The sequence below is a fragment of the Pagrus major genome, chromosome 10, assembly GCF_040436345.1.
Source record: "Pagrus major chromosome 10, Pma_NU_1.0".
NCBI classification, from domain to species: Eukaryota; Metazoa; Chordata; class Actinopteri; order Spariformes; family Sparidae; genus Pagrus; species Pagrus major.
In genome coordinates, this window is record NC_133224.1 from 2,101,533 (window position 1) to 2,122,256 (window position 20,724).

Here is a 20,724-nt window from a genome sequence, read left to right on the forward strand (position 1 = left end):
TTTGATCGGTCCGCACGTCCTTGCCTTCACGCCACACGCGGACCAATGTGCGATTCAGGTCAGGTCTCGACCACTCCAGAGTCATGGAGGTAGCGTCCACAGCAGGTTCCAGGTGGCATGGCAAGAAGGTGTCATCACCTACTGCTGCCACTATTGGCTGAGGAGCTTTAACCACCGCACACTGACCTGTGATAGAAACATTAAGTTATCCACTAGTAGCTGAGAGAGCTAACCACACTCCAGTCATTGACCTGTCCTGTCATTTTAGATACCTGCTATCCCCCACCGTCCTTTACCAGCATCACCTGTTCCCCATTCCCCCAGTAGCTGCCCTGCATATACTGTACGAGCTCTGTTTCCCTGGTCTTTTGCCAGATAGTTTAATGTGTTACCAAGTTTTACAACGCAGCCTTTGGCCCTGTATTTTGCCTTGTTCGTTATGTAATGTTGTGTACAAGGGGCAACAGCAAAAATCAACACTTTAAGTGTACACTGTATATCGCTCGTCTTCAGAGCCACCGGACTCCAATTTTTCTAAATGTTTCATCATCTAACACTGTTATTTTGCCCCTTCATGTTTTCTGTTTCTGCCATCGTGCTAAGTGTAAAGTAGTACTGGATCTGTTATCACCTGTTATTTATATGTAAGTATTTACTGATGTTTAGTATTATTTATAGAACTCAATGAAATAACAGAGATCCTAATGACACACCTTTTTTTTGTGTGGAGATTTTCCATGATCATTCAGACATAAAATACAAGAAAATCTATTTTATGTCACCAGCTCTTACAGCTGTGGTCTCTATATTTACATTTGAATAGAAAAATGAAGGATATTGTGTCACAAGGATACATTACCCACAGAGAACTGCATTAGAAGAAGGAAGATAACAGTTTGCAAAACTGTGACGTCCCTGAGGGAGTTTCCAGAAGTCATCCCGGAGATCTGAAAAATGAAAACAAAGTGAAATGAAAGAAAATCAATGACATGTCTCCAGTGGATCAGAAATGATTCAATTTGAGCACAGGTAAAAAATAAAAAATCCCTCCTGACCTTCCTTTCCTGTCAGCACTCAAAGTTTCTTTCTAGTCAAGTGACACGTTCAAGTGTGAGCATATAAAAAAACCACAGATGGAATGAGGAAGTAATTTAGATACCGTAATCTTTAAAACCAACTGCGATTGGCAATCTTAAAGGCGAACCATCTCTATCTGTATCCTGGTAACCAAAATAGCTGTTTTAAGCCAAACCGTGATGTTTTCCTAAACCTAACCAAGCGGTTTAGTGCCTGAATCTAACCAGAGCACAGCCAAAGAAAAAACAGGGAATTCAACCTAAACAAATGTACACTTGCAACATAAGGAACTGTCAGTTTTAACTAGGGCTGTCAAAAGTTAACACGATAATAACACGTTAACGCAAATTCCTCTTAAAGTATATAACCAACCTATAACCATAGTTGGTAACGTGCTCCACCTTGTGATGGCTCAGACCTGCACACTGCAGATGTTCTGGCTTTTTGTTTGAAGTCATTGATACCATTTTTGCATTGCAGCAACAAAAAAACAAAACAAATGTAATTAATGCTTTATTGGCACGCGCAAACAATTCACATGGCACCGGCATCTTTTATCATCATCATCATCATCATCATCATCATCAGTGACACAGAAAGGCAGAATATGTTGAAACTAAGAAGCAACAATAAGAGAACTACAGACACACAAAACAACACCGGAAACAATATCTACAGTGTTTAAACTGTTAATCTAGGATTACATTACACTGTAAAATGTTGTTTTACAGACTGTCATCAACATGCTCGTTAACCATCTCCATGGTGACGGTGCATGGCTTCGCTGTGGGGGGGGAGCTGCAGTGGCGTTTTGAGCTCCAGGCTCGGTTGCTGCCCGTCTTCCTGCAGCAGCATATGGACACCATCAGGCCTGTAGAGATGCAGTACGGACTAATGGCCACTAGATGGCAGAGCAGTTTGACCAGAGGGAAGGCAGAGACGGCTGAGGAGGTGGTGGGAGGAAGAGAAGCAGCTGTGGAAGAAAGACCATACAGAGAAATACTTTGTCTTAAATAAAAACAGGTATTTCTAAGCCAAAAACATGATCTCTCCTAACTGTAGCAAAGGGTTTTGTTCCTAAAGTTAGACCATAATCACAAAAAATCCTACAGATACATAAAGTTTTAACACATCTGTAGTGTCCCTGTTCCCATCTTATCCTGGCGATTGGGTTGGGCTGTTTTCTTGTTATAAATCAGATCACAAGGCGGCTTCATTCAGGAGCCTCCACTATATTTGGAAACTCTAAAACGAATCTTTTACAAACCTCTGAAACTACAGTCGACACTTCTTACGATCAGTTCAGTAAACACGGCTCCCTTGTTTCATTACCTGTCACACTCAGCTTGCTCGATGGTGATGTCGTCTGATCAGCAGAGCACCAGTAGTAACCTTCATCAGACCGTTGGACACTCCTGATGGTAAACTCTCCGTTAGGTGCGGCTTTAAATGGGGCGCTGTGACTGCCGAACTTGAAGAAGTTAACCGGGACAGCTGAACCGTGTCTGTCCCTGCAGCGCAGAGTCACATCACTTCCTGCCACCACAGGAAGTGCAGGGATCTCCATGATAAAAGGACGTTCTGAAGCACACAGGGAACAAGCACATGGCAGAAACATAATGAGGAGACAGAAGTTCAGATACAAGTCTAAATCAATTTAAATCAAACTTCTTTTTGCCACTTTGGGGGAGCAGAACAAGCTTTAAATAAAACACTGACATATTATCATCTTATAAAGTTGTTGAGTTACATTAGCATTTGATTTAAAATCATGTTTCTGGCCATCTGACAAATGCAAGTCCAATATTCACTCTCTTTTTTGCTCCGGTTTGGTCTCCATTAAATCACCCAAGGTTGCTAAATGCTTCGGTATGCTCACCTGCTGGTCGCTGCATATGTTACTGAATCTGATCTGCAGAGTTGTGTTGGTAAATCTGTAGGATTTTAATCACCATCAACCTCGTACACACATTACACGTGATCCTTTGATCAGTAGTCAATCCAAAAAGACTGACTGGTGCAGCTTTTAAACCGACGTAAGTGTGACATCTACTCACTGCTGTGGATTATTTGGGATGTCATTGATCATTAAATTGTCCAGAGCCGTTCTTTGTCAGCTTGTTATTCAAACCGACCTGCCGTCTTGTTTTGTCTTCATCATTGAGCCTCACATTGTGTTCCTGTTTGGGAGGGAGGTTATTTCACACCAACCCATGAACACAACTGTCCTATTGACTTAATTTAGTCACCATAGAAACTCCAGGATTGGTTGCTAGAAGCAATGAACTCCTGCCACGTTGATCAAATAAAAATCCCTACAGTATTTCAGATTTGTAGATCGGACCTTTTAGACCTTTCCATTATGAAACACTGAGTTTCCAGCTTTTCCGTGAAGCGCCAAACAATACTAACACCAGACATGCTGACCCAACATACAGTCGCTCTTCTACCTGACACAGTGATGGTGACTGCGGTGCTCCTCTCTCCACTGTGGTGTTCACACCAGTAAACACCTTGACCTGATGAGAGAGAGAGATCGGAGATGATGCAGGTTGAACCATTGAGTCTCCCGAAGCCTTCATCAGCCTCGCACGTCTCCGTCCGTATGAATGATATCCTCTTCAGCGTCCATCCAGCAGAGTTCCCCTCCCCTCCGCAACTCAGACGGACAGCCTCGCCTGAGAAGAACTGCTGACGGTTTGGACTGACATTCAGAGAGACTGGAGGAAAGACATGCAGGATGGAGTAAGATGGATGGCTGGGTGCATTTGTATCAGTGACAACTTGGGTAACATTTCACTTCTCTCAGCTTACTTGCAGAAACAGTCAATCCAGACAGAAGCAGCACAGCCAGGTCTGCAAACGGACAAGAAGCAGAGGTCATCAGTTAGCACAGGGCTAACACTGTGAGGTTCCTCAAATCTGCTCACATTATTTTCAAACATAGTGACAAACTGGGTGAAGTACAAGGTGAACACCACATTAACTGCATGCTGTGATTATAGTAAGGACTTCTTCTGATAATTACGCCGCATCATTCGTTTTTCAACCTCTCCGACTGGTGTTTTGTGAAATTCTTCTTGCAGGGCAGAGAAGTCGAACCCTGCACCCGCAGACGTGTGGTTTTCTTCCGACGCTCGTGTGAAACTACAGCTCACTTCTGCAAAAGCTTGACATTACACCAGGGACATGTAGATCTGCTGAATGTGTCCAAGTAACCACAGCTGATAAACTCAACCACGACATGACCCGGGTAAGCAGAACTGCTGTTATCTGCTGTTGCAAGCTGTTTTTTGTGGGGTTTTTTTATATGTTTATATACACATATGTATGTTGTAGAAGCCTCACGTCTGAATTTTTGTCTTTAGACATTGACTTGCATTTTCTGTTATTTCTTTTTACCTCATACATCTATTGCAAATATAACATAAATATAGCAAAACATTGTCTAAAAGCAGCTGCTTGTTGATCTGTGGAGTCTTGGTCAAATCAAACATGACAGTAAGATACTTTAACAGCCTTTGGTCCTTTCAACTCACTGTACCACCTACTCTGAGGTGCGTGTCGCAGCTGTATTATTTAAATGTATACATTTTATAATGTCTTTGTTTGACTTACCGAGGAGCAGAGCAACAGATGAAGCCTTCATTCTGTCAGGATGAAGAGTGACTGTCATAGGAACTTGGTCATTTCACGCCTATGTCGATGATGTGCCATATTTAGTCACCGTCAGTGTTAAACCACAGGTTCTGCATTCTTAAAATGGGTTTAAATGTAAATAGCCTTGTTTCTCTCGTCCTCACACAGGACATCACATCTTCTGTGTTGACTTGCAGACGGACGCACATTTTATTTTGCTGCAGTTTGTGTGTTGCTTGTAATGTAGTTCCCACAGTGCCTCGTCTTCTGTCAAACTATGAGAGGCTGCAGATTAACATTTACTCAAGTTCTGAGATTAAATATAAATTAAGTGTGTATAAAACACTGCTTAGACAGTAATGTCATTCTGCTCCATGAGTAATTCTTACTTTTCAAACTTTAAATACATTTTGCCGCTCATACTTCAGTACTTAATACTTCTACTTCAGTTAGATCTTGAATGCCAGACTTTTCCTTGTAGTTTAGGGACCTTGCTTGACTCGAGGTTTTGCTGTTTACTCAATAAAGTGACCTTAATACTTGTTCAGCAACTGCAGATGTCACGTTTAAGGCCTTTGCACACCAATCTGTCTGTTTCACATGTGTTTTTTTATATTTTTTTATCATCCGATAAACAGAAACCTTGCACATTGAGTCAGATGACTTAATATTTTATTTCTTCCAAAATTTCACAAACGCAAAACAAAGTAGTCGAGCAGTAATGGTGACTTCGTTGTCCTCTCACTCCTTCAAAACAAAAAAGAAAGTTTAAAATCAAGACGGCCTCATGACTTCCTGTGAAGCATTGCGACCCGTAGTGGGTGTCGGGTCCTCCAGTTTTCTGAAAAAGTGTCGTCCATCAGTTTATTTCCTCCATCTGGACTTCATCGCAGTGTCTTGTCTCTTCGACTTGCCGTGCTGCAGAAACAAAAACCCAGTTCATCTCTGCACAGTCAAGAACGGAGCTGAAAACATCTTTAAAATCATCTCCACCCCCACAGTCACACTCACTTTTAGCCTTGTCTCTGTACAGGAGTCCCAGTTTGATGGTGGACAGCAGGTAGGGAGTCCCCGCCACTAGAAGACATATGAGTCTGGAGACAGACAGGAGGGGAGCTGCAGGAGCAGCAGGACCTGCTGGTGTTCAAAACTCAGCATTAGTTCATGAAGCTGTGAACCTCTCCTCTCCAGTATTCATAAATCTGTCTCTTCTGAAACTCAACGTATTTTAAAGCAGGGGACACCTCGACCTCAGGCCTGAAAATGTTCTTACCTTCTGTCACGTTTCCAGTGAAACCATGAGTGGGTCGAGCTGCTTCCTTTTCCTCTGTGACTCGTTCTGTGCATGAAAAGGAAGATTTGTCAGTTTTAAGATAAAGCTGATGAGCAATCTCATATGACTTCATGCTAAAGATTAATGCACCTGCAGTCTGATCCTCCTTCTTTCCATCACCTCTTTTCTCCCTCAACTTCTGTTCACTCAGGCTGTGTATTGAATCTATCTACTGTGATTTAACACTGTAGAAGAAGTACCAGCCCAGTCGTCAGAATAAACATTAAAGTTCAAACTGATGCTGTGTGCAGTCAACTATTTTTTCAGCTGTACTGTAGCTGTATAAATTGGCAGATTAAATATTACAAAACAAATTTCATAAACACGTAAAAAAAATCTGAATCTGCACCGTAACAAAAGCTCTCAAATAATTGTAGTGAAGCAAAAAGATGATATTTCCTCCAGCTGGACTACAAACCACCGTACGTCCACATGTCCAGTACCTCACCTCTGACAGCGAGCCAGCTCTCTGTCGACGCCCCGACTCCATTGATCACACACATGTAGAGGCCTTCATCAGACTTGGACACGGCGGGGACGGTCATCTGTCCCGTGATCGCGGCTTCGACAGGAGATCTGTCCTTCATGAAGACGCTGGCTCGCAGGTCTGAAGAGTTGCTTCGAGTCGAGCAGCGCAGAGTCACAGATTCTCCCTCCGTCACAGGAAACACTGGACTCTCCAGGATCACATTATTCTCTGTGAATCACAGAATAATTAAAGGTTATTAATAAGGTTAAGTTTCATGAACTGTTGAATACCTGATCACAGTGAACTTGGAACCTGTGCAGCTGTATTTCTTTTTCTTACTTTGGTTTTTCATTGAGATGTTTCCTGCTTTATTTTGTAGAATTCACCCTCATGTCTTGTTGTGACTTTCCACTTCCTGTCCACCCTTTTTCTGTGAACACCTGTGTTTCATCTGTCAATCAGTCCCAGTGTATTCAAGCCTGTGTTAGTCTGTGTCTTGGTCTCTGTCAGTTTGTCGGTCCTGCGTCTCTCCTGCGTTCTGTGTTCTCTGTTTTGTTTCTGGTGTTTTCTGCCTTTTATCACATTTCTTACTTCTTATAGCTTTTGTTTCTCTTGTGGGATCTTTTTGGACGAGTCACTGCCTGTTAGTGTCAGTGTTGTTGCGTGTGCTTTGGATATTGGACTTATTGGACTGTCAACGTATCATCTAAGCTCACTTCGTGTCTCTTTCTGAAGACATTCTACTTTATATTACGTGTCTGACATTAAATAAAAAGCTGTGTGTTACTTCAGAACACATTCATGTGTGATCGGTACGTTTAATATTGGAAATATGGACATAATCCATACCTGTAGGAAAACTTTCATTTTGAAAGTCCAACGTTAGGATCATCTTCACAAACAAAGTCATGTCTGGAGCTCGTGTGTGGAAACTAGCTGATTTTACACTGAAAGATGAGAGTTCAAACGTTGTTTAACTGATAATTACAAGCATTCATTTTCTATTTCTTTGAGGTAGAATATTGTAATATTTTACCAAAGAGAAAAACAATAAAAGTGCATGAAATCATTCCTCTGCTGAGAGGATCCATTTGTAGTTAGTAGCTGTGGACACCAGAGGGCAGTGTTGGCAGATCTTTACTGTTAATAAGACGAGTGACACTTGATCTTTGTTTCTTTTGGCTAAAACAGTTTTAACTTGATAGTTTAATGGATCAATGTGCTCTTCATTTCTCATATAGCAGGTTAATGTTGAGAGTTTGTGAATATTTTGTGTTCAGATAATCAAACTATACACTGAGTGTAGGGTTAGGGGGTTAGTGTTTTGTTTTTTTAAGTTTTAACCCTTGAGATTTAAATAGCCTTTCACTTATTAACACTGTAGTTACCTCATGAAACAGTCAATTTCATATTCAGTGGCGGAGTCCACCATTCAGACTGTCTTCACATGCACAAGGAAGTGCAGTGTGTTTCCTGTTCTCTCTGCTGCTGATGCACCAGAGCTGCTTTAAGTCACTGCTGATGTTAACCCTTCACATTAAAGGCATCCAACTGGCGAAACACAGGATGGCTTTTATTGTGAAGCAGTGACAGGAAATGCAGCGTGTTATTCGCTCAACAAAAATGTCTTTTTAAATTTAAAAAGTTCATAAGCTTTATACAAAGTTTCCTCATGTTGCTCGCTGGGTCTTTGCTTGCAGACATTGTAAGTTTGACTACACTTGGAGGACAAACTGACCGGTGACGGTGATGTTGGCAGCTGGACTCGTCTCTCCGGACGTGGACTCACACCAGTACACCCCGCTGTTCCAGCTGTAGGCCTCATTGATGAGGCAGGTGGAGCCCTGCACAGAGCCCCAGTCGCGTCCACACTCTGAGACTCCTCGGACCGTTTTGGCCTTCACTCTCCATCTGGAGGAATTTCTGTCGTCCTCACAGCTCAGAGACAAAGACTCGTACTTGAAGAACTGAGATCTGTCAGGAGAGACGGCCAGAGAGGCTGCAGAGAGGACAGATCAACAAACCACTGGTGACTGCTGCTTTTAAAGAAGTCTGAAGTTTGATATCATATAAGTGACATGTTACTCACAGAGGGTGAGGAGGAGACCTGTGAACTCCATTGTGTCTCGATGCCGAATGACTGTCAGAGCACGAGAGGAAGCATCGACACGTGATGACAGTTAATAATAATACCTGACTGACCGACTGACGTGTGGTTGTTTTAAACACAACGCTGTGAGACAGCCGTGAACCACAGTTATTTTCATCTCACCGTAACAACTCAAACACTTTCTCAGTGTTTAAATAGCACTGAACTCTACATTTTATAATATAATAATGGATATTATTAGAAAAATATGACTTTAAACTGCTGTTAACTATTCAAATATCTACATATGTTTGATTATTTAACTCTACACGGGACAAATCAAACTAACTTGTCAATGTTTCTAATCAATAAAGATGATCTGATGACCCGTGTAGACACCTCGTCACACATGCTGGGTAAATTAAGACATGAAGACTCTCAGAAGTGAAGTTATAAATGTATCTGTAGTGCCTGTGAAACCTCCTGCATGTGGTGCAGAATAGACGGCACGTCACTGAACACGCAGGAAAACACACACATTTATTTAAAGCATCGATTAATGTTTAACAGCTGAACACACAAATGCAGCAGTGCAGGTGTTGGTATCTCCATGCTGCTCGGCTAATGATCGACGCTCAGAGCAGCACTGTGCCTGACGTCATGATGCACTGAAACGTAGGTGTCACGTGTTTCTGTGGGTCAGCGGTGCCGCTTCAAGCAGTGTTCTGGGACCTACCTCATTAATATTGTAAATATTAAAATTCTGAGCCCTTTAAGTGCGCAGTGTTTGCACATAGACGACTCTAAATCATGTCTGGGCGAGTTATTTTGTGTAAATGTAGATTAGATGACAAAGACCAGCTGCCTGCTGAAGGTTTGGTGCCACATTCACCTTATCAGCCGAGTAGTAGAAGTCTGTTAATCATTAAAAGGCTCCTGACCTTATTTAAGGCTGTCGTATCAAAGGGTCCATAAAGTTTCATTCTTCATCCATTTTTTTTCTCACAAACTCCAATCGTTGTCCTTCAGACTACATTAATGGGGGGAAGTTGCTTTGGGTCAGAACTTCAGGCCGAACACCGACCAGAAGCTTTAATGAGACTAAACAACAGAACAACTCATCGTGAAGAAAATAGGACACAGACAAGAGAAGCAGGAGTCCAGGAAGGTAAACGTGTCCTGCAGGTGGTGCTATAACACATCTCATGAGCACCATGTAAAAAGGGTCAATATCAATTCTTAGTCGTCAATAATAAAAAGGCTTTACAGATTTATTTAAATCACACAGATTAGCGCTGATTTCTCTCTTTTTCACTGAAACATATATTTACAGTGTTATTATCAGTGTTACCAGAGACAAGATTGTTTAACACAACTAAAACACAACCACACACAGTCCAGTGTTATCAGAACCAAATCATCAAATATGGCAGCTTGTATGAACAACATCAAAATCAAACGTTCCTGTTTTGGTGAATCAAAAAATCCCTATACCAGAAATAAAAACACACATACGGTAAATTCTTTAAAAATGGGTTTGTTCAGTGGAGAAAGATCGACTGCAGACCTCAGATCAGATTCTACATGATGTCAGTGTGAGCTGATTATAATCATGTTGCGAACAGCTGAAGTTCACACCAAAACATCTAGTTCACTTTTCCTCCATCTTCATTTAAGGTTACACTCATCAGTCCAGCAAAGAAAGCATAAACTGCATCACTGAGACTCCACTGATTCCTCTGATTCCTCTGCGTCTCCAGCTCCTTTAATTTCATAATAATTTCCTCCTTTTCATTTGTTGCTTTTAATTTCTTTTGTCTTGCAACGATCTCACTCTTCTTCATTTCCTCCAGTTGTGTCTCAAACTTCTCCAGCTGTTCCTGAAGTTCTTCCTTCTTCCTCTTTAGATCTTCTTCCTCTCTGTTCACTGACCTCATCCTCCTCTCAGCCTCCTCTGTCTGTCTCTCCACCTCTTCCAGCTGCTGTTTGACTTCATTTATCTGCTTCTCCTTATACTTCACCTGTCCCTCATATCTAGAAACTTGTTTCTCTAATGTTTCCTCTTCTCTTTCTTTTGTCTTCAGCTTCTTCTTCAGGTTTTCCTCCTCTCTGTCCCTCAGTGTCTCTCTTTCTGCTGTCTGCTGCTCTCCATGTTTGTCTTCCTCAGTCAAACTCTGAGCTCCTGTTTCATCACCTGCACACTTTATTTTCTCTTCTTCTTCTTCTGTCTGCTGGTTATTGTCTTTCTGTCTTTCTTCTCTCAGCTTCTCTGTGTCGTCACTGACAGATTCAGTCTCATCTTCTGTGTTGTTCAGATTAGTGCTGACTGGATTTAGAGAAGCTGTCTCAGTAACTGCTTCAGTCTCTGTCTCTTCTTGACTCTTGTCCAAACCTGTTTCTGTCTCTGTTTCAGTCTGAAGACCTGTTTCTGCTCTGAACTCGTCCACATTGTGAACTGTGTCTGTCTCTTCTGTTGGTTGTTTTCTGTCTGTTTCTGTTCCCATCAGCAGCTCCTGTTCTGGATGCTTTCTTCTCTCTTCATCCTCGTGGTGCTTCTTCTTCCCTGTGTTCAACAACAGTGAAGAGTTTACATGACACATTTCCAAACACATCGTGTTGCTTTTCTGTAAATATCTGTGGCTGAAGAGGAAAGAACATTTTTCTAATAGACTTTTTTGTCGTCTATGAAAAAAGTCTGGCTCTTTGATTTGTTCTCTTCATTGGTTGGGTTGGTTGAAGGAACAGTTCACCCAAAAATTCAAATCCAGTCATTATCTACTCACAAGCTTCACAGTAAAACAGCGTGGCAGCATTCTGCTAAACAGCTGAAGTAGCTGGAGACTTGTTTTAAAATGTAAAAACAACCAAAAGAAAAGATAAAATGGATCCATACAGCTTGAAAAATTGATTTGAAGATGTTATTTACTCTTTTATTTTTAAGTCTTCACTGTAGCTGTGAGTCTTAAAGCATCAGTGGGCAGCCCATCTGAAGAGGGTGGACGAGCTTGACCACATGTTGAGGGTGTAAATAACAGCTGTATGGAGCCATTTTATGATTATGTATGTTTTAAATCATCTCCAGCTGCTTCAGCTGTTTAGCGGAACGCTGCAACTCTGTTTTACTGTGAAGCTCCAGAAATGTTCTGTGGACTACGAGACTGAAATGAGCTTTACAACAACAAACGATCCAGAACAAGAGAAAAAAAGGAACCTGCCAAAATATTTAAACTGAATTGAACTTGACTGATGTCATAACAAGGTCATTTCAAACCATTTTCCAAAAGTGCCTTAACGATGGCCTTTTATGGAGTCATGTGATCCTCAAGGTGACCTTTTTAAAAGTCGGACTTGTGGGTGAAAAACTTACTGATTTTGTTCTGTCTCCATTTCCACACAACAACAGCAGCAGCTGCAAGAACAAACACGATGCTGAGAGTCAAACCGATGATGACAGGAAGAGATGAACCAGAACCAGACGGGCCTGCGAAGAAATCATCTGAAATGATAAAACACAGAACAGAAACATGTGAGTACAATCACAGTTATCTGAAGCAGAGACTGAAACATTGTATTCACTACCTGGAAATTGTATCTTTGCCTCTCTGGTCTGGTTGGTGTGGTTCTGTTGGACTCTACAGGTGAAGCTGTTGCTGTGTCTCTTCTCCACAGTCACTCTGCTGCTGACAGTATAGAGGTCATCAGGACCTCTGACTGTCTCTGTAGGTCCAGCAGAGAGGAGGTTTCCCTCAGCGTCCAGCCAGAACACCTCAGGTTCTGGATACCAGCCTGTAGACTGACACTGTAGAACCACTCCACTGCTGTTTACGGTCACCTGGACTTCAGGTGAGGAGGCAGCACCTGAAGACGAGACCATTCATTTTGGTTGACTACCAACATTGTCCTGTTGGGGTGAACCTGTGCTCACCCCTCCTTTAGTCAGGTCTCTATGTTATATTTGCGGTTTGTTTGACCATTTGGTTTACCTGCATGAATGTTCTGATATATTCTGGTTGTCCATCTGAGTTACTGTGACTGAATTATTTCACCTCACATCACATAAACTAAACTGTATTTGGCTGCCACCAGCCTGGTGAGGGCGACGTCCTACTGCCAGGTTTTTAACAGTGTGTCACTGATACTGGTTCCTACAGACTGTGGGAACAATCTTCAATGCAAAAGCAAAAGTACCTGCTCAATCTTTCGGAGCTGAAATAGACTTAATATACAGTACTGTGCAAATGTTTTAGGAAGGTGTGAAAAAATGCTGCAAACTAAGAATTCTTTCAAAAATATAAATAATTGTTTATTTTTATCAGTTTACAGAATGCAAAGTGAGCCAACAAAAGAAAAATCTAAATCAAATCAATACTTGGTGTTACTACCCTTTGCCTTCAAACCAGCATCAATTCTTGCACAAAGTCAAATTTTGTAGGATTGTAGTCAGATGTATGATCAACCAATTATACCAAACAGGTGCTAATGATCATCAATTGCACACAGCGCCGCCCCTCCCTACACGCAGAACACGCGCTGTGCGTAGGGCCCCACGATCCATGGGGGGCCCCATTTTGCGCAAGGGGACACATTCTCTGCAAATGCGCAAAGGATGCGCATCGCTGCCGTGAGGCGCGCGTAGAGCACCAAGTCAGCCCGAGGCAGGAGAGAAAAAAAAAAAGAGTAATCTGACACCGCACACGTTGGCGCAATGATTGACAGCACGCAGCATCTGACCAATCAGCGGTCAGATGCGCCGACAGGCAGTTGGATGCAGGTGGAGAGATGGCCTCCAAACGGCAATATGAATCGGGAGAAAGCAAAAGAAAGACAAAGTCAAAACAAGAGGAGGAACACTCCAGCTGCTAGCCTGCTAATCATGAGACAGAAGAGAGGATAATTCTGGACTGGAGATTAAATTTTCCAGCAGCCCTGATTATCATTTATTGAATGTCTTGTTAACTGCATATACATTCACCTCTGTTGAAAAAGGAGTGGTTAATTGACCAGTTGGTGGTCGTATGTTGGCTCAGGTTTATAGCCTATCAATCTATGCTATCAATAGAAGTTTTGGGCTATTTTTATGGAGGTAAAATGTCGCCATCTCTTGGTGAATTTAAGATAATCCTTTATTTGACCCACAATGGAGAAATTTAAAGCGTTGCAGCAGCAAACAGCAGTATAGGAATATAGAACCTAAGTACAAAATGTAAAAATAAGTATATAAAAATATTTAAATATAGAGGTATCAAATAGCGGCAATAGCTCAGTCCATAGGGACTTGGCTTGGGGGCTCAGATGTGGCCGGTTCAAGTCCCGCTCGGACAAAAAAAAAAAAAAAAGTATGATGTGAACTAGTAATGGAGAATACTAGTTCACATCCTGGGCATTGCCGAGGTACCCTTGAGCAAGGCACCGACCCCTAACAATGCTCATTGGGCGCCGCCTTGTGGGATTAAAATAGTATAATAAAATCAAATCATAATGAATATAATTATTATTTGCATTAATTTTAATCTTTGTGAGGCTAGTGTTTACATTAATTTCATTGTGTAATTTACCATTAAGACCAAAACAAATCTTAATAATCTGCTTGTATGATGGATTTCTTGTCATAACAGGGTCAATGCTTAAGTTTGTTACTAAGGGTGACACGGAGCCAGCGCCCAGTACGTCACAAGGGCCATCAAGCACCATGTCTACTGAAGCAGCCTGCATCTGTAAAAGGCTTGTTCCATTGTTGAAAGAGGCTGTTCATTTGATTTGTTCCTACTAATAAAGGTTGTAAATAAAATAAAATTCTGCTTAGGGCCCCAATTTGGCCAGGGGTGGCCCTGATTGCACATGTAGGTTGAAACACAGTCATTAACTGAAACAGAAACAGCTGTGTAGGAGGCCAAAAACTGGGTGAGGAACAGCCAAACTCTGCTACCAAGGTGAGGTTGTGGAAGACAGTTTCATGTCCCAGGTCAAACACCAGGGCAAGACTGAGCACAGCAACAAGACACAAGGTAGTTATACTGCATCAGCAAGGTCTCTCCCAGACAAAGAGTTCAAAGCAGACTGGGGTTTCAAGATGTGCTGTTCAAGCTCTTTTGAAGAAGCACAAAGAAACAGGCAACGTTGAGGATCGTAGCCACAGTAGTCGGCCAAGGAAACTTAGTGCAGCAGATGAAAAACACATCAAGCTTATTTCCCTTCGAAATCGGAAGATGTTCAGCAGTGCCATCAGCTCAGAACTGGTAGAAACCAGTGGGACCCAGGTAAACCATCTACTGTCCGACCCCAAACATACAGCCAATGTCACTAAGAACTATCTTTAGTAAAGAAGAACAAGAAGTCCTGGAAGTGATGGTATGGCCCCAACAGAGCCCTGATCTCAACATCATGAAGTCTGTCTGGGATCACATGAAGAGACAGAAGGATTTGTGGAAGCCTTCATCCACAGAAGATCTGTGGTCAGTTCTCCAAGATGTTTGGACCAACCAACCAGCCGAGTTCCTTCAAAAACTGTGTGCAAGAATTGATGCTGTTTTGAAGGCAAAGGGTGGTCACACCAAATATTGATTTGATTTAGATTTCTCTTCTTTCCATTCACTGCATTTTGCTAATTGATGAAAATAAACTATTAACACTTCCATTTTTTGAAGCATTCTTAGTTTACAACTTTTTTTAACACCTGCCTAAAGCTTTTGCACAGTACTGTGTATTTACGTCCTCGCATAAAACTGGGAGCTCTGCAGCCACTATAAAGCTCATCTTGGGGTCACAACTTGTTCATTTCCCAACAAGTTATTACCTTTACCATTTCCTTTACAAATAAAAGTGAAATATCACTTTGAACACAAGAAATCTCCTCTCACCTACAACAAGCTGAACAACAGAGTCTCTGTCCAGCTTTGGAATGAAGCATCTGTATCGTCCCTCATCAGATGTTCTCACTCTGGAGAGTTTCAGTGAAATGTTTCCCAGCTTCAGTTCATCAGTGAACAGTGAAGTTCTTCCTTCGTAAGACGGATGGTTACCCATCAGTTTAACACCCTGACGCAGCACATGAACAAATCTGGGGCTCAGGTCGGGTCTCGTCCACTCCACTGTCACTCTCAAAGCGTTGGTGGCAGGATGCAGGTGAGCTGGCAGAACCACGTCCTCACCGACTGTTGCCACTATCGGCTGAGACGGACCAATCACATGATGCTGACCTGAAAACAAACAAGTGTTTGATTGTTTAATGTGCAGCAAAATGGATGGATGACAACATCTGAATGTTTTCTGTACGTTAACATCAGTGTGTCATATTCACCTCTACATGAGTGTATCAGGGTGAGGCACACCAGGACAGTGAAGGCACCGCACTGACAGTTCAGGGACCGACTGAGCGTCACTCGAAGCATCCTGGAGTTACAAATCAAAGACAAACAGAAAAGAAGTGGAGTGAAAACTTAACACGACTGATAACACAGAGAAATACTGTGTGTAGACCTGTCAAATGTTTAGATTCAAGATTCAAGATTCAAGATTGCCTTTATTGTCATTGGACATTAACATGTCAATGAAATTTTCATTGCAACCCCCGTGTAATAAGATAATAAAATAGTAAAATAAGAAAGAGCATGCAACAGAAAAAATAGAATATGTATAAATATAATAAAAGAGTATGTACATAGGAACTGTATGTGTATATACATATGTTTGTATATATATATATATACATTTGGTGCGGTTGGGTGGTAATATATACACTAAGGTGCAGTTAAATAGTCTGTTGGACAAAGTGCAGTGTGCAGCAGCTTATAGTCTATTTTCCTGCAGTGCAGGGGGTGATAGCTTTGACAGCTCTGGGGAAGAAGCTGTCCCTCAGTCTATTGGTGGTGGTGCGGATGTTCCTGTACCGCTTTCCCGATGGAAGCGGTACAAACAGTCTGTGGCCCGGGTGGCTGGGGTCCGTGGCGATGGCTCTTGCCCTCTTCTTGACTCAGCCTGCATATATAGAGTCCAAGTCAGGGAGGGGGCAGCCCATGATGCCCTGTGCAGTTTTAACCACCCGTGCCAGTTGTTTCCTCTCCTGTGCCGTGCAGCTGCCATACCACACTGTCACACTGTGGCAGAGGATGCTTTCAATTGTCGCTCTGTAGAAGTTCACGAGCAACCGAGAGGAGAGTCCAGCCCGTTTCAGTTTCCTGAGGAAGAAGAGCCTTTGTTGGGCCTTCTTCACCAGGCGGCAGGTGTTCATGGACCAGGAGAGGTCAGATGTGATGTGGAGGCCCAGGAACTTGATGTTGTCCACACGCTCCACCACTTCTCCGTCCATGAGGAGGGGGGCGTGATCAGTCTTCCTGGACCTCCTGAAGTCCACAATGACCTCCTTGGTCTTCCCTGTGTTCAGCACCAGGTTGTTGGCTGAACACCACTGTGTGAGCTGGTGTATCTCCTCTCTGTAGTGGGTCTCGCTGTTCTCTGAGATGAGGCCCACTACTGTAGTGTCGTCCGCGAACTTCACGACTGTGTTGGTGGGGTGGATGGCAGCACAGTCGTGAGTGAACAGGGTGAAGAGGGCTGGGCTGAGCACACACCCCTGTGGCGTGCCCGTGCTGAGGACCAGAGGGGATGATGTTTTGTTCCCTATTCTCACCACCTGCGGCCTGTTGGTGAGGAAGTCTCTGATCCAGTGGCACAGTGACGCAGGCAGACCCACGGCGTGTAGCTTCAGCGCCAGCTTGTCTGGGATGACGGTGTTGAAAGCTGAGCTAAAGTCCACAAACAGCATCCTGACGTAGGTGTCGGGCTGCTGCAGGTAGGTCAGGGCCGTGTGCAGGGTGATGGAGACAGCATCCTCTGTGGACCGATTCCCTCTGTAGGCGAACTGAAGGCTGTCTAGGTCCGTGGGGATGAGGCCTCTGATGTGCCTGAGAAGAATCCGCTCAAAGCACTTCATGATTACAGGGGTCAGAGCAACAGGCCTGTAATCATTGAGGCAGGTGGGGGATGTCTTCTTCGGTACCGGTATGATGGTGGAGGACTTGAGACACTCAGGAACCATGGACAGCTGCAGGGACAGGTTGAAGATGTCCAGGAACACTCCTGCCAGCTGGTCGGCACATGTTCTCAGAGTCCGACCTGACACCATGTCCGGTCCCGCAGCTTTGCGGGTGTTGATCCTCCTCAGGGTGGATGACACCTGGTGCTGCTGCAGGACGAGGGGCTGGTGCTGCTCCTCCAGCCGGGATAGGTGTATAGCTTCTCTGCTGCCTGGTGTGTCGAAGCGAGCAAAGAAGCTGTTTAAGGTGTCAGGCAGGGTGGAGTCGTGACTGACGAGCTGAGTGTTGGGCTTATAGTCCGTCATGGTTCTGATGCCTCTCCACATGCTCCGGGGGTTGTTGTTGTTGAAGTGATCTTCAACTTTGTCCTTATACCGGAGCTTGGCCTGTTTGATTCCTTTCTTCAGTTCTGCTCGGGCCCTGCTGTAAGCCAGCCTGTCTCCGGATCTGTAGGCAGTATCGCGGGCTTTCAGCAGGGACCTCACTGTGCTGTCCAGCCATGGTTTCTGGTTAGGAAACACAGTGATGGTCTTGACTGGGAGGACAGCGTCAGTGCAGAAAATGTTTAGTTTGGAGTCCTGTAGACCTTCTTTAACAACTTCTGTATGGACCACTGAAACATGCAAATCAAGAATAAATAATAAATAAATAAATAAATAAATGTGTCAACAAGGAAGTTAATATGCCATCAAATACACCAGAAATAACACCAGGAATAAATATAAGTATAATGAAGTTATAAACATTCAAACATAATGAAAGAGAAATGTAAAAAGAGAAAACAAAAATAAATACGTTTGTGGACACAATCGATAATACATAAAAAAGACATTTAAATGGGATAAATACAGGAAAAATATAAATGTCATTAAAGCAAATACTTTACATCCCTGATGAAATATAACAGATGTATAATATATATACGTATATATATATATATATATACATATATATATATATATACATATATATATATATATAGATAGATAGATAGATAGATAGATAGATAGATATATCTCTATATATATATGTATACATACATATGTAGCAAAAGGGGGAAGTTATTCTGAAATTCATGGACATTTTCAAAGGGTCAACTTTTCACTCAAACTGTTAAGCTGATATTATCATTTGTAATGAAATAAGTATTGTTACATTCAAAACAAATGCAAAATAGAAGAATTCTTACTAGTGGTCTCAGACTACATACACCACTGTGTGTATATACATATATATATATATATATATATATATATATATATATATATATATATATATACATATGTATATATATATACACACACACATGTGTGTGTATACACATGTGTGTACACATACGCATGTGTGTGTGTTCATGTATAGAAATGCGGTGCACAAGAGATAGAAAACACTCGTCACAGGTCAGCAGCAGCACAAATACATCCTGCAAAGGATCAGAAAGTTTAAATTTCAAACACTTCTTACAGAAACTGAATATTTATGACTTCATGACAAACAGCTGAGTGAATATGACTGACAGAGTATTTTTAGTATGTTGTCCTCATGCAGCAGTGGTGTGTGGGCTAACAACCATCAGATTTCTGATATTAATATTCATAACCCTCCTCAGTGTGACAGCTGACCTGCAGCGCCCTCTGCTGGTCCTTCACCCTCATGTCTCCCTCATGTCAGCAGGTGAACTGAACTGTAACGAGGCTGGTGTGTGAATCCAAACGTGACTTTGACTTTACTGTCCAACACTTCTACAGTTAAATAAGAGACAGAGCTCATCAGAGTCCTTCACTGCAGCTTCACACTGAGTCTCACTTTACTTTCACTTTCGATGCTCGATGACGGAGCGAAAATGTGAATAAAACGTTATTTAAAGCATAATAATAAATAGACTACATAGTTTTACGTGATGGAGGTTCAGTCCAGTGTTTTCAATAAGAACACAAATAACCTGCAGCCTCTGAAGACACACGTTACACAGCATTTAATGATGAAAACGTGTCCATACCTGTTTGTCTCCTGCAGGACTGAGGGAAGATGAGGAGGGGCTCGTCTTTCCGGTCAGCTGGTATAAACGGTTCAGTGTTGCTTTAAGAAAACATAATCACGATGTTGACTGTATTCATATGTAACATGTCATTAATGTAAGAAATACAGGTCATTTGAACAAAAACATGTTGAAATCACATTAGATCACATTAATGTGTAAAATCTTCAGATTTCAGGCTTTTAATGTCATGAATGATGATTTCATGAAACTTCTGAGAGCTTCTTCTTCTTCTTCTTCTTCTTCTTCTTCTTCTGAATATCTCTTCCAGATGTTTGACCACCTCTACAAATATTCTGCTCTGATGATAACTTGTGTTTCATGTGGCTTTATCTGGTTTAAAGATGTTAAAATGCTTCCACTGTATTTACATGTGGACTGTAGTTTGGCTGGTTATCAGACACAATGTTCAGCTTTTTTCTGATGATCTGTGTTGTTGTTTTTTAATCTTACAGCAGATATGATAAACTAACTTACTTTGGCTCTGATGCAACATGTAATCTGCAAAGTAACGAGTCACCAAGGTTATTGAGTAAAAGTATAATATTTGCCTCCAATATGTTGTGGAGTGTTTATAAGTATTTATAAGTATAAAGTAGCAGAAAACAGAAATACTCCCGTAAAGTACAAGAACCTCTAAATCGTATTTGAAACCTGATGACAGCTGTTCAGTGTGTGTGATCACTCTCCACCACACACTCCTGATAAACACACAGATCCACAGGCCAAGTTTTTATTGATTTATTCTTAATCAAAGAGAGTAAAAACCAAAGCATTACAATAACATGTATTCAAGTGTTGATATTGGATATGAAAATGAGAATCAAATGTGAACGTGGATATCGTTAAAGATCATGTAATGTACAGCAGCTCTGACAGAGCAGTTATAAAGGATTCAGCATTCATTCATTCACATACACAAACATTGGGAATGTAATATAATGTGAAATAACTTGAGAGAGTTTGAAAGTCCAGTTGACAACACGTGACACTGTGGATGACACATTAAACGGCTCAATATCAATTATTAGCAGTAATAAATACAAA

At 42.0% G+C, this 20,724-nt stretch overlaps 2 protein-coding genes across 3 annotated transcripts; both read right to left on the reverse strand.

The window, feature by feature from the left end:
* Positions 1–5,371: 5,371 nt before the first annotated feature.
* Positions 5,372–9,691, reverse strand: LOC141003441 (low affinity immunoglobulin gamma Fc region receptor II-like). Of its 2 annotated transcripts, none has more exons than XM_073474783.1 (7): positions 9,549–9,691; positions 8,608–8,658; positions 8,257–8,517; positions 6,498–6,746; positions 5,990–6,055; positions 5,728–5,850; positions 5,372–5,634 (listed from the first exon to the last, which is right to left on the reverse strand). In XM_073474783.1, the coding sequence occupies exons 2-7, from the start codon at positions 8,636–8,638 to the stop codon at positions 5,576–5,578; spliced, it is 789 nt and encodes a 262-aa protein (XP_073330884.1). In that variant the 5' UTR covers positions 8,639–8,658; positions 9,549–9,691; the 3' UTR covers positions 5,372–5,575. The 2 variants fall into 2 exon arrangements, with proteins under 2 accessions (XP_073330884.1, XP_073330883.1); XM_073474782.1 differs by having other exon boundaries at positions 5,728–5,853; positions 9,549–9,690.
* A 166-nt stretch (positions 9,692–9,857) lies between these two features.
* On the reverse strand, positions 9,858–16,193 carry LOC141003437 (uncharacterized). Its single transcript, XM_073474777.1, has 5 exons — positions 15,905–16,193; positions 15,465–15,803; positions 12,187–12,465; positions 11,975–12,103; positions 9,858–11,170 (listed from the first exon to the last, which is right to left on the reverse strand). The coding sequence occupies exons 1-5, from the start codon at positions 15,993–15,995 to the stop codon at positions 10,254–10,256; spliced, it is 1,755 nt and encodes a 584-aa protein (XP_073330878.1). The 5' UTR covers positions 15,996–16,193; the 3' UTR covers positions 9,858–10,253.
* Between the last annotated feature and the right edge of the window lie 4,531 nt (positions 16,194–20,724).